Below are 14,399 nucleotides of genomic sequence, written 5' to 3'. Positions count from 1 at the left end.
TGATTGCAGGAAGTGACTGTTGTTAAAGGATTCTATTTCACTGATGATCTTATGTTTTCCTCTAGCCCTCCCCTTCCTGATAGGGACTCTGATACGGCAGGCACTCTTTCAGTTGTTACCAGCAGAAGGAAGGTTTGTTTAGTAAACTACCCCTTGTTTTGTTTTCAGCCCTCTCACATCCAATCCAATCCCTTTGTCAAGGGTTTTGAAAACAAACACTTAGACTTCCTCAGGTTTATTTCCCAACTATCCGGACAGTTTGGGCCACATTCTGCTCTTTATTTACATTAGTGTAATTCCAAAGTAACACTACTAAAGTCAGTGGAGTTACTTCAGATTTACAAAAAGAAAAGGAGTACTTGTGGCACCTTAGAGGCTAACAGATTTATTAGAGCATAAGCTTTCGTGAGCTACAGCTCACTTCATCGAATGCATCCGATGAAGTGAGCTGTAGCTCACGAAAGCTTATGCTCTAATAAATTTGTTAGTCTCTAAGGTGCCACAAGTACTCCTTTTCTTTTTGCAAATACAGACTAACACGGCTGCTTCTCTGAAACCTTCAGATTTACACTGGGAGTAAATTGAGAGCAAAATCATCTTGACTTCATGTAAACTTTGATTTCTTTTTCTTAAATAAACCTTTCAGATACTTATGAAGTTATGTCACCAAAAGGATTAGTTATCAGTAGCAACATTACATTGTTTACCTTCGAGAAGGGTGTGTGTCAGAGATAGCTGTTGATAAAAGTATGCAGAGGAGGGATCATTGCATACTATACAACCTAACATGTCAAGGATCTTTTCAGAGAACAACGTATTCCTCTTCTTCCCTCTCTTTAAATTTAGTTGTTTGTAAATTTCCATACTCCAATCCCATGGAAGTCAATAGTATAGTTTACCATTGATTTCTGTAGGATTAGGATTTATCCCTCTCTGTAAATCATATCTAGAATTTGGGCCCAATCCTCAGCCTTTCATAAGTCCCCTTTGCGTTGCTCTGGTGCAAAGGGAACTAAAAATGTCCTTTAGGCAGTACCTGAGAATTCACAGAATCTACATATAGCATACTGCTGGCATAGTCTAAAGGCTTGGCTACACTTACATTTTATAGCGCTCTAATTTCTGGCCCTCTCTTCATCACAAGGGCTATTCTGGAGTGAGAGTGAGAGAATGTGTCAGAAAAAGAAAGGGCAGGTTTGGAGCACAACATTCTAACTTGGGCCAAGGACTGGTTCAATCTTCATCAGCCTCCAGAATCATGAGAACAGGGAGGACAGAAAGGTGGCATAAAGCCCCCACAATTTCCCCACATACGTCAGGCACTGCTTTAGCAGAACTGGGGATCTAGCACTATTTGTTACACCTCAATGGAATACATGTATACAACTGCTTCAAGTTCAACATTTTCTGAAGGTATGATTGTCACCTACCATGGATATTTCTATGTAGACAGAGTCACTAACTGCTGTACATGGACCTGTTTTACCACCTTCAGATGTACAGCAAGCTGTAGTGTAAGACATATTTTAATGAATTTGGTAGTCCCCAAACAATGGTTACTGTTCTAAGACTTTGGTGGGCTTTTTAGTGTTAAAATATACTAATAACGAAAATCTGTCCTGATGCTATTAAGACAGCAGAAAGTTAATAAGATAGCTGAGATATTTATCTAGAAAGCTTTCCCCCTGTTTTAATATATTGATAAATAATAACTAGAGAGTGATTATTCTTCCCATTGTTGGGGAATTAAAAGTGTGTTTACAGAATAAGATGTTTGGTTGTTCATCAGACAAAAGCAATGTCAAAGAATTAGAATCCCCCCCTTCTTATAAGAGTAAATATGTATTCAACAATGAGTCTGTGCTTTGTATATAAACTCTTTTAAAGAATATATTTCTCTCCATAAAAAAGAGGCATGTATATTTTCTTGTTCATGATTCTCATTCATAAGGCAAGAATAAGTAAAATAAAACTATTCCACATTGCAACTATATACAGTATCTGAACTTCTTATTCCTCTAACTACTATATTTGCTGAGTCTGCAGTACAATTATAGCATGCAGGTCAACTTTAATATGTAATTGAAGATTAAAGAAAATTGATGCCTTTACCTTTTAAGAGAAACCAGGAAATTTTCAGCATGCACCATGTGAAAGAGAAGTTCAAACTCTTGTTCATGCTCCCAAAACGATTTCCATGTTTTTTAATTTGTTTTCCTAGATAATACTTGTTGTTTTTCCTCATTTTATCCACTTGTGCCAATGTAAAGAGCCAATATTAAACAGAGGAAGTATTATATTTATATTGAATTATTTTTCTTAATTTACACCTCTTACCTTTGGTGTAGCTTTCCTTCTGCACACTTAAAGTACCTTGAATTTATAAACTTCAGTGACCTCTCATATGACAAAAGAAATGGTTTTAATTTAAATAATTTTGATGGTATGAATTATCTAAATCATATTTAACAAAAATCTGTTTAATCAAAATATTCTTTTATCTCAATATGGGTTATGAAATGCTTACAGCCAATCACACCATAGATTATCCGAACCTCTCCTTCACTGACTCTTTTTTTATGTCCCCAAAACATTTAGGAAAATGGTGGGAACTCTCCACAGAATCTGTGAAAGCATATGATTAAATCAAGATTTCATTCGCAAAGTATTATATTCCTAGTTACATCTGTTAGGTTGAGACAGTAACTGATCAATATCAAGGGCTAAATAATGATTGCTTTCTTATGGGTGCAGTAGGGCCTGGAAAGGCATTCATTGACTTCAGGGGGAGTTGGATTGGGCCTTATATAGCAAGAGGGCACAGACAGCCCTTTTCCTTTATCCTATGATGCTACAGCAAGCACTCACTAGCATTGTCAATGGCATTGAACACCTAGAGATTGGGTAAGGAACAAAGCTGTGGCAAGTACCAGGATGCCAGAGCTGAGTAAGAGTCCAAGTTACATATTTTCTACATCATTTCTCTTAGATGCATTGTCCTTCCCCCTCTTACGTTCAGGCAGAATTCGTTGGAAGCAGGACCATGTGAACGGGGCATTTACTCAGTGTGACTCTGGCTTTCAGAGCCTTAACTATGCCCTAAATCTAGTTCTTGTAAAATAGTCATATTCCTGTGTGATCAGTTTCTTAGACAATGAAAATAAATTTGGCTCCAGCACTTCAACTGAATTGATAGACATAAGCTACTGAGGTTGAATTGTTCCTTAATCTGCTTACATCATGGTTGCAATATGTAGTGTAGATTGGTCCTAACAATAGTATAACTAGGCTAAAGCCTTTGGTCATGTCCTGCCTTGCCTGGTTATGTAATGGGGTCAAAGTCCCATTTATACTACAGATTGAAACCATTCTATAACCAAGTCAGCGAACAACAGCATGATAACTGGGTCCCCAGTACAACTGTAATACTGTAGGAGGGCCTAATGGTGAGATTCCCCTCTTCATCCCCTGGCCCATGGAAGGCCATAGCAAGGCCTATGCATCTTTCATATCTTAAGCCCTGTTTTGAAGCCTCAAGTGGGACTTAAGTGATGCACAGGCCTTGTGCTTGCCCTCTGCAGAGGAGTAAATTTCATCCTAAGAGAGCTTTGTCCTCCAAAAATATACAGTAGCTGCAGCCTTACCGTAGTGCATACATCTGAAGTAAAGAAGGCATCATGTTTGTGGGGGAAAAATCACTTTAATAATTTCAAATATTTGTCAAAGGTATTCAATAAAGTATGTTTTTGCAAAATCTGTCTGGTTATACTAATGCAAAATTGGCCCTATACAGGATTCCCTCTTCAAGCAAAATTCCCATTGACTTCAATGGGAGTTTTCCTACCTAAGTAGGGAAATTTCAAGACCATGCAAGCAAATGACTTATAGATATACTTTAAATGCAGAAGTGTATTGTTTGCAAAGACTGAAGCTTTACATCATACAGAATGAAGTGCCAGTGCATCTGGAGAATTCAACAGAATAAGACAATTAATATAAAATGTTTACACCTATGAGAGGCACAAACAAAAATAGGAATGTAGCAAGTTTAAAACTAAAGGAGAATTTGAAAACTTATTTAGAATGAGTTTTGTAACATTTAGATTCCCTTGCAAAGATTTGCATTTTCTAGACTAGTAATCCTATAAATCGTTAACACATGAATCATCACATTATTCACAACAATATCAAGTATTGTAAATTCCCTTCGCTTGCTAACTACAGTGTATCTTCACAATCACTGACAATTAATTTCATGCTATAGGCATGAAGCTTTTAAAAACTTGTTGATACAGGGTCATTTCATAGTACCTGTAAAAAAACCAAGAACTGGGGTGTCATGCTGCTAAATTCTATGAGGAAAAAAACCCCTCACTTACCATAATTTAAAGTTTTCAACACTCTGGACCTGGTGCCAATTCAATTGCAAACCTCATTGAATTTATTTTTTATAACATTGTTACACTGTGTATTTAAATGTGTACACTAATACAAGATTTACCACAAGGCCTTTGGCACTAATTGATTTATCAAACAATTTAGCAAGTGTGTGTGTGTGTGTTTCTAAGCTACATAGCCAAGAAGCCATGTTGATCTGGTAACTTGATCCCAAAATAAATGGTATTAAAGCAGTATGGAACATGATGCCACAGGATCTGAGCTGCAGCCATTACTCAGATGAAGTCCATGGGTTTACTTATAAAATAGCTTCAGGATTGGGCCCATACTTAAGTGTCCTTTGGCACTGATAAACCCATATTGTTAAATTTATAACTCAGCTAGAAAGGTTCAACGAAGGCTAAAACTAGGCTACAAAATCCTAGCCTGAAAGTGATTTTTCATTTTAGCTATAATTTTAAAAAATATACAAATTGTTTTGTTCATTTTAAAACATAAGTGTAAATAAAGGTTGACTAGTTCAGAACTCATAGGACTCTCCAATAACTGAAATCAAACGATCATTTCATAATACGATCCAACTACTCTTGGAATTTTAAACAAAACAATGCAAATGGCTGGGATATTAAACAACAACATGCTGGTTCATGTATGGCAAACAAAACTCCCGGTACATATAAAACTACCTAAATAGTTTTTGCAATCTTTTGAAAAATCTTTCTTTAGCAATATATATAATACATTTAAAAACTACCTTCTCTATTCTCTGGAAAATAATACAAGTTATACCACGTACCATAAAAGATTTTTCATAAAAGAAGAAAAAAAACCATCAGGGTTGTCAGAATTGACAAAAGCTGGAAAAAATCAAAGAGACGCTGCCACTCTGATCATAATTTACATCATTTTAAAATGGCAAGTTATGATGCAGTATCAGCTTCAAGTTTCACAGATTTTTGTCAATGTGTTGAAAAATTAGTCCCTGATCCTGCAAAAACTTATGCACATGCTTTACTTTATACATTGTCAGTGGTCCCATTAAAATTAAGCATTCACATGAGCTTTTGTAGAATCAGGACCTAGTACAATTTAAACACAACAAACTAAATTCTGCCCTATTTCCACTCATACAACCCCAAATGAAAACTAATGGTGAATAGGTTATATGAGCAGAAACTGGCCAATCATCATCATCATTTTTGGTGAACTACTCTGACAAAAAGATATAGTGGCCTGTTTCGATCACAAGGACCTGTGCATCTGCTCTTGTAAGGAGTTTAATGTTTCAAATCACAGCACTACACATGACATCAAACTAAATGAAGGATTTTTTAAAAAACAAAACAAAACTTGTGTTCATTTCAGATTTTAATGTCTTCTATTTGGTGTTCACTTTATAACATTTATCGTAGCCCCTCTCCAGATTTAGTGTCTAATCCTAGAAATTGGAGGATGAACCTACCAGGTTCAGAATTTTGCTCAGTCAGGCCCATAAATCTCTCTATGCTCTAATAAATTTGTTAGTCTCTAAGGTGCCACCGGTACTCCTTTTCTTTTTGCGAATACAAACTAACACGGCTGCTACTCTGAAATCTGTGGTCTGTCTCAGCAATACTTACGTGCATATGTAATGTCTCATGTGATTAAAGGTAAGCACATATGTAAGTGTTTGCGGGATTGACATCCGTGTATCCTTGTTTTAGAGTATTTGATCCTGCTACATGAGGATTGCCTCCTAATTTAAATGGGGACTGAAGGTGCTGAGCAACTAGCAGGAGGCACTCAGGGCCAGATTTCTGAGGGTATATAGGCACCTATTAGGATTTTTAAAAGCACCTAGGGGCCACTAGGTGCTTATCGGCATCTTTGGATACTTAAATACCTTTACAAATCGGGCCTTCAGTAAATTGTAGTCCTGCTCCCATTTGACGACAATGTAAAAATTCCTGACAAATTATTGTTAATGGGTCCTTAAAGTAGGGAGTTTAACAATCTGAACCTGTACCCCTTACTCATGTGAGTAGCCCAAAATAACCTCCTTTCAATTGAACTATTTTTATGAATAAGGATTACTCACATCAGGAAGTCTTGCAGAAACAAATCCTTAATAATGTTGCACATATATGAGACTAACATATATGTCTCAGCCTGCTAACGCCCAATTATGGGACACCATATAATTAGGTACAGAAGAAAAATAAGTGTAGGAAACTTTAAATGATGCGGGATTGCCCTCTGACATAAATATTTGTTTTATAACCTGTTTCAGTAAATAATTTACAGCAATAAAAGTATAGGACGAGAGTGTAAAATGAGGCTTCTCAAAGAGAACTTTGAACAATTGACACATTACTTCAATACGAAAGAGAGAGTGAGCTAAACCAACCCATATAAAAATACAAATGTATGCCATTGTTATGGTGCAAAATGCTGTAATAGAACTTTCCTAAGATGTAGTGTTTTGGGTTGTTTCTTTAGAATACTTGTAAAAAAAAAAAAAAAAAAAAAGAAAAGAAAATCAAACTCAAATTCATATGGTTATGGTTGCTAATGGAAAGAATCAGCTTTCCAGTAGGCTCCTGACACCCAATTATGAATATCTGGCATCTTCATCCATGGGTCTCTCTGTACCATCACATCACTCTTCCGATCAAATGCAACAGGCATTCTACAGTACTGAGCCAGAACAATGTCTGCATCCGTAAAAGCAACACCAAATAAACTTGAATTTTGAAAATAAAGCAAAGAAGCAAATGAGGACTCATAGAAGAAGACACATGGTCAGAACACATGTGTATTTCTTTTTCCCAGGATAAAAGATGTTGCAACCGTTTATTTTACAACTTAGTACATTTTTGGTAGCAAGATCCTTCCAATAGTTGAAGAAAAGTGATTGAATTTCCTTGTAACGAGCGTAAATCCACAACTATGAAGCTGTGGAGTGTGGGACTGATGACAAATAGGGCCCCCCATGAGCTGTACAGTGTGTGTATGGCTAGTACCTATCTAGAGAGACAAGGAGGGAGAGGTAGTATCTTTTATTGGACCAACTTCTGGTGCTGGGAGCTGAAGAAGAGCTCTGTGTAGCTCAAATGTTCCTCCCTCTTACTAACAGAAGTGGATCCAATAAAGGGATTATGTCACCTACCTGGTCTCTCTAATATCCTGGGACTTACACGGCTAGGGCAACACCGCACACATGGTATCAACCTATGCAGTTCCTGCCTCCCTCCCATTATCCTCTCTGCTGCAATGTTGTGTTGCGTGAAGCTAGTGCCGACTTCAGTCTCCACCCCATGCGCTGAAAAGCGTTAGGTCATTGCGCCGGACAGAGTAGCAACAAAGAGGCACAGATGTAACCAGAATCCAGCTGTGAAGTACTGTCGAACTCTATAGCCGATGGGAGACGCTTCTTTTTGCACAGGGTGATAGTGGACTTGGAGGTCTCTGCCAGTTTTTCCACTGCATGAGTAATAACCGCAGGGTCAGTGTCCCTCCTAGCGGCGTGGACTGTAGCAGCTAAAGCCAAACAAATCTGCTCTCAACTCTCTCCTATTTCCTCTGGACAAAGAAACGTAAGACAACCCGAATAGTTTTCAAATTGCGTCTCTCCGATGGCCGAGGCAGGGGAAAGTCCCCCCCCCCCCCGCAGTCTATTTGCCAGAGGCATCATTTCAAACCAGCCTTCACGATAGCGGGGGCTGCCTATTCGAACCACTTAGACGCGAGTCCTTCGGGGGAGGGAATCTTGCTCGACCCCTCGGAAGGGGAAACACCCCCTGCAGCCCTGACATTAACAGATCGCCTCGCTGTCCCCGCTCCCCGAGCGCTCACCTCTCTCGCTCCAAACAGGGCAGCGAGTCAGTCCCGTTCACATGAAAATTACGCCAGCTCCAGTGGCGCGTAAAATTGATGTGAGCTGAAAGAAGTGGGCTCAGCGCGATCCTGCCGCTCGTGTCTCACCGGGGGGGCCCTGCACGTTACACAAGGCCGAGCTCGTCTCTTTAAGGAGACACTGGCCCCTAATTAGTCCGCATTCCTCCTGGTGCGAGTGATATAGCAGCCGGGAGTGGCACGGAGCGGGGGAGCGCGGAGGCTGACCGCGTCCCTCTCCCCCTCCAAACCTCCTCTCCCGCCACCACCCAGCGCGCGGGCTACAGCGACAGCCCCAGCCATCCCACGTTACTTTGATTGGCAGCTGAACAAATGTTTCCCCTGTTCGAACGCCGGCGCTATGAAACGTCAGCGATCTCAAAGCTCCACCTCGGGCAGGGGGAAGGAGCGAGGAAATGGAGGTGGGGCCCACCGGATAAAGCAGCATGATTGGCTGCCGCGCGGAGAGACGTCTGGTCCCCACGTGGGGACTCGGCCCTGAGCCGCACCCCCCTCCTCAGACCCGCACGCCCATTTGTCAGCAGCGAAATGATGGGCATTAATACAGAACGGCGATTAATGTGTAGCCGCTGCTGATTGGTCGCCGGCGACGCCCTTCATGGGAGGAGCAGGAGGAGGGGGTAGCTCCGGGGAAGGGGCGGGGAAGCAGGGCTCGCTTTGCCTGATGGTCGCTGCAGTCTTTTTGACTGCACTTTGCAAGCTAGGGGAGGGGGAAGCCCCCCTCAGCTGAAACTACAACTCCCAGGATGCCCCGCGCCCCCCTTGTCTTCCGATGGCTGTGAATATGTATCAGAATGTTAATGATTTGCTGCTGCTAAATTTGGTCAAAGAAGTCACCTCGCCTGAGCTTGTTGTTAGAGCGGCTCGGAGCGGCGTTGGTGAGGCGGCGGTGGCGGCGGTGGCTGGCTTTGGCGATCCTGTTCTGGGGCTGCTACTTGCAAGAGTTGGCGGGGCGAGGAGGGAAAGAGCGGAGACCGGCGAAGAAGAGCGCGTTTCTTCCCCCTGCCGGGCTGGGAAAAGGGGGAGGGAGGGCGGCGAGCTGGTGAATGGGAAAGAGGAGAAACATCACAACAAAAGGTTCCTGCACTTGAACCTTTGAAAAGCAGCGACTCCGTGCAAGGCGGAGAAAAAGCCAGGAGCAAAACCGACAACAGTTCCCCCTCCCCCGCCCCCCAACCAGGAGTTTTTCTCTTCCGACAAAGGAAACGAGGATTTTTTTTTTTTTTTTTGGACGGGATAACCATTGAGACCCATAAAAGTTTGCAGCCGGGAGACGCTGCGAGAGGGGTGTTTTGGGGGGCGGAGTTCGGAAGCCGGGGCGAGTGGAGTTTGTCGTCTTCCGTTCCTCCCCGTCGAACGGGGCTGGCTCGGCTCGCGGGGGTGGAGAAGCCCCCTGGGAACGGTGGGGCGCTAGGAGAGGGACCTGCCGAGCGCGGAGACGTTGGGAGAGGGACCTGCCGGACGCTGGGGTAGCGGGTGAGGAAGCTCCAGGACACGGGGCTCTTCCGATCGGACAGGGACCGCCGGGAGCTGCCGTTCCGCCCGCCACCATGCCTGCCCGCGAGTGACAGCCCCTGTGGAATGTGGCAGCGGTTCCCTTCGGCCGGGGACCCAGGAGCCGCCGCCGCCGCCGCCGCCGCGCGTCCCTCCTCTTGTGTGTTCGCGCGAGCCCCGCGGGCGGGGGAGTTCGGGGACGGCCGGAGACGCTCCTCAGAGCGCTAGCGCCGGGCAGCCCTGTCCTCCTCCTCCTCCTCCTCCTTTGCATTGTTGCCATTAAAACCAATGAACCAAGCTGCTCTGGCCAAAAGCACCCACTAAATCGGTTTGGATGATTCGCGATCTGAGCAAGATGTATCCTCAAACCAGACACCCGGTGAGTAGACACGAGGCGGAGAGGGGGGCGCCACTTGTATATGGCTCTTGGTTTGTTTCCCCCCCCCCCCCCCGCGAGCCTTGGTCCCCAAAGGGGAAGGCTGCAACTGGGAACAATCGGCGCAATACACCACGCCGGCCTTTCTCCCGCTGTCCGCTTGCCTCCTGCTTGGAGAAAGCAAACGAAAAAAGGGGGAAGGCGCGCGGGGGGGGGGGGGGAGAAACAATTGAGTTGTAGCCATTTTCTTATTGTTGTCTTTGGCTTTTCAGGCTCTCCAGTCTAACGATGTTGCCGCTTGTAGTTGCGATCGCTCCGGTCTTTTACAGAGTCAAAGGCAAACTAAAGCGAGAAGGAGGGACCGAGGGTTCCGGCTCTTAACCTGATTCTTATTATCCCCAAAGTGTGTTCCTTGTCCAGCAGCTCCCGCGGAGGGACCTGTGATTTCCTCTCCTCTGCCTCCTCTCTTCGCCCTCCCTCCACATTCACCCCAGTTTAGCAGGAGGGTCACAGACCCCCCCCCCCCTTCCCACCCGCTCCACAAGCCTGACAGTTTGATTACAGGGTCGGTGGGTGGGGATGGGGACAGATGATACAGACGTGACTGCCTCCCTCTATTAGAGGTCTCCAAAGGTGCGGACAAGGCTGGAGCGGGCTTGTGTATGTGCGTAAAGGGTGAGGGACTTTTATGTTTCGAAGAGGAAACGCTGGTGTGTGCGTGTGTGAAGTCGGTGAGGTTTTAATACCTTTCGTCCTTACTGCTGTGTGAGTGACCTAGCTCCCTTAAACGCACCGGGGCTGGGCATGTGTGTGTGTGTGTGCGCGTCTTTGGGACTGGCGTAGAGGAGGCATAATTAAAACCTTTCATAATGATCATTATTTTTAGGCACCGCACCAGCCTGCTCAACCCTTTAAATTCACAATTTCCGAATCCTGCGATCGGATTAAGGAGGAGTTTCAGTTTTTACAGGCTCAGTACCACAGGTAATGATGTTTACTTTCCCTGATCCTCGTGTTTGCTTAGCTCTTGTCCCTTTTTTTTTGTTTCGTTTTGTTTGCAAAGGTGTGAACGTGTGTGGATTGCTTTTGGTGTCTTGTGGGTTGGTTTTTGTTGGTTTTTGTTTTTGTTTTTTTGCCTCCTCCCAAGTGGAAAGACAGGTTCTCAGCCCTGCTAGACCTGTGTCAGGAAGCCAACATTTTCCCCACTCCAATAGTCTGGAGCTGTGACCGTTTGGATGAGGGGGATTTCAAAATATTGTGACTGTGATTTTTCAAATATCTCATTGAAACATGTTGTGTTAATACTTTGTCAGAGACTCTTAAGAACTGATGGAGAATTAACCTAAAATGTGGGAGTCTCCCTCCAAGTGAATGAAACTTGTCATGTTGGACGCCCAGACATAAATAAAAGATCTACAGTTGGGAGGATGAAGCGACTAAGAAAATGCTTTGAAGCTGGAGACTTAGAAGAATCAAATGTCAAATATTGGAAATAGTGTTTTTTTTTTTTTTTTTTTTCCCCTCTTTCTATTTTTGGAGTGGATCAAACTAAGGGAAGCGATTTGGTTGCTTCTGGTATTCTTCTCTTGACTTAGCTCCTTCATGCCTTTCCCTGAAATGTTGAGTGCTGATAACCTGGAAGCATAGTGGTGAGCTAGTCAATTAGCTTTAGGGTAGAAGAGCATTTTATTCTTCAAGTGAGGAATGACTTATCACAAGATTGTTTTGTGCACTTTTGAAAACAAAACAGCCAAAGACGCTTTTGATGTCAACGGGATGATGTGCAAAATTTTCTTTACAATTTCATCAACAGAAAAACAAACACTGCTTTTCCCTTGAAAAGACATCATTCCCTACAAAAATGATGATAGTCAAAGTAACTAAATAATGTGTTTGTAGGTGATTTTTTTTTTTTTTTACATTTTCAATATTATAGATACTGACCTTCATAAGAAGCATTTTCTATGAACCAGTCTACTTTTTTCAGAGTAAGATACATTTTTGATATATACTGTACCATATACATTTGGCTCATGAGAGGAGGATTTTGCATAATACTTTTTGAAAGGGGACACTAACAAGACTCCACCCACAAACAATAGTTTGGACTTACATTTTTATTTATATTTTGTAGAAGATAACTCAAAAGGGAAGTAAATGTGTGTTCAAAAGGATGTAAAACTGACATTATGTAGTACTGTACTTGTGTATTTTATTTTATTTTATTTTTTTAATGTCTTGAACAGTTTAAAGCTAGAATGTGAGAAGCTGGCCAGTGAGAAGACAGAGATGCAGCGACATTATGTTATGGTAAGCAAGCTGCATAACAAATTCAGAATGTGTCTTAGTTTTATGGACCAAAACAGAACTACATTCAGATAGATTATGATGATAGCGCTGCTACAAATGAGTTTATATCAGCGTTTCCATTACTTTCAGGGGGTTTTATAACCTGCTTTTAGAAATTCGTTTCTCCTTCAGACTTGCCTTTCAGTGTTTGAGTACATGGGAATACTAACAGGAAGCCTGTTAGACCGTTAAAGGCATACCCGAATTAATAGGCATACCTTTTGCTGCTTTTTTTTGTTTTGTTGCTTCCCACTCCTGTCATTTGTCCATAATGTGATTTAGGTCAATCCTTTTTATTTATTTACTTTATTTATTTATCTTTTTATGAAGGGACAGAACCAAGAATTTTAGAAGCCTTAGATCTTTGAAAAAATATTGCTTGTGAGCTGTTGGTTCATACTGTCAGTGATCTGAGCTGTAAAAAAAGGATTCCCCCCCATAGTTTTGGTTTGGATGGTAAATAACTTGCATATAAAGAAGGCTTTAAATACATAATTGCATGATGGATCATGACTACAGCAAAGGAGCTGTTTTTGTCTGCTGTCTTGGAAAACAACTGTTCCCTCAGATTTACATGTGTACATGATCTATAACACAAATATTTACAACAAAGGTAAATAACCTTAAACCCTACATTTACCAAAAGCACAAGTATTTAGTTAAGTCTCACATTTTGTCCTTCCCATGCCTGATGTGCCTAGGTACTGGAGCATATACGTTACTGACATCACATGCTGAACTGAGCTCCCCGGGATACTGAGACACAACAGGAGATATTAAAAATGGAATGTCTGCTATAACTCTGAATTTCCTTTTTATTTTATTTTTTTGCAACCCTTTTATTACATTTTAGCATTTTGTGTTTTTAATTTAAAATATTGAATAAACTGTCTGCATGACGTTGCTGATTTATGCACGTCTGGTTCCTAGCACTTCGGGCTTTTTTTTTTTTTTTTTTATCTTTAATGTGTACTAGGGTACAAAATTTAGAGCATTTCCCATATATTTTCACCATTTCTCATCTTTGACTCCGACTGTGAGGTGTTTTTAATGTTGTGTTGTTGTTTGTGTCTGTTACTTATAAATTTGACATGGAGTAATGCAGAGGGAAAGATAAGATGTTGGGAAATTCCCATTCTAAGTTTGGGAGGTTGCAAATATCGGTAATTTTTTTTTTGGGGGGGGGGGTATATAATATGCTGTTAAAGCTGCCATTCAAACTGAATATTGGAAGCACTTGTATGATTACAGGGTCTAACAGAATCAATCTTTCCTTTTTTCTTAGTATTACGAGATGTCCTATGGGTTGAATATAGAAATGCATAAACAGGTATGGAAACATTTCACTCTGTGTGAGAAAGTTATATATCAGTCTAATCTTAAAGTAGGAATCTATGTTTTGTGACTTTGTTCAGTTGCGCATTTAAGTGGCTGAATATTTTTTGTGCACTGTGGCACTCTGGTACTTCACTGATGGGTTCAGTATAAGAACTTAGAGGTTATTGTATCTGTACCTAATCGTACATTATTTCCACGTGAATAAGAAGCCTATTCTGTTACACTTATTCACATAGTCTCATTGTAGTAAATGGGACTACTTTTTGTGAGCTGGGATTATGTGCATGAGTAAGGATTTGTAAGTAGGGTTCGTAGGATCAGAGCTATCTAAATTCTGAGTTTTGATTTTAGGCAATTTATACTTTTTGGAGCCAAATTTACATTCTGAACATTAGGCATCGAGGCAAAAGGCAGTATAGTCTGTGTATGGGACTGTTAACTTTAAAAGTGACTGTTAACTTTAAACAGTGAAACTGGAACGGGAGGAAATTAAAAAGGGTCGACACAAGAAATGGGTGCAAAACCATGTACTGGTCCCTTGAGACTACTT

General features: G+C 41.7%; 1 protein-coding gene and 1 long non-coding RNA gene across 12 annotated transcripts in view; one reads left to right on the top strand and one right to left on the bottom strand.

Annotated features, from left to right (window-relative positions):
* Nucleotides 1-510: 510 nt before the first annotated feature.
* Nucleotides 511-8,593, bottom strand: LOC122460417. Its single transcript, XR_006281703.1, has 3 exons — nt 7,589-8,593; nt 2,556-2,560; nt 511-557 (listed from the first exon to the last, which is right to left on the bottom strand). It is a non-coding gene; the product is annotated as an uncharacterized LOC122460417 (long non-coding RNA).
* Nucleotides 8,594-9,059: 466 nt separating this feature from the next.
* LOC119855647 (transducin-like enhancer protein 4) overlaps nt 9,060-14,399 on the top strand; it is a 123,841-nt gene continuing 118,501 nt past the window's right edge. For 4 of the 11 annotated variants that reach the window (XM_038402093.2, XM_038402089.2, XM_043514549.1 and 1 more), the window contains exons 1-4: nt 9,060-10,165; nt 11,049-11,146; nt 12,409-12,472; nt 13,797-13,841. In XM_038402093.2, coding sequence (XP_038258021.1) covers nt 10,121-10,165; nt 11,049-11,146; nt 12,409-12,472; nt 13,797-13,841 — 252 coding nt within the window. In that variant the 5' untranslated portion in view covers nt 9,060-10,120. The remainder of the gene's footprint in view (nt 10,166-11,048; nt 11,147-12,408; nt 12,473-13,796; nt 13,842-14,399) is intronic. The other 7 variants (XM_038402092.2, XM_038402091.2, XM_038402088.2 and 4 more) reach the window with 3 other exon arrangements.

Source organism: Dermochelys coriacea, chromosome 5, assembly GCF_009764565.3.
Source record: "Dermochelys coriacea isolate rDerCor1 chromosome 5, rDerCor1.pri.v4, whole genome shotgun sequence".
Classification (NCBI taxonomy): Eukaryota; Metazoa; Chordata; order Testudines; family Dermochelyidae; genus Dermochelys; species Dermochelys coriacea.
Note: the sequence above shows the minus strand (reverse complement) of the source record. Positions and strands in the feature narration are given on the sequence as shown.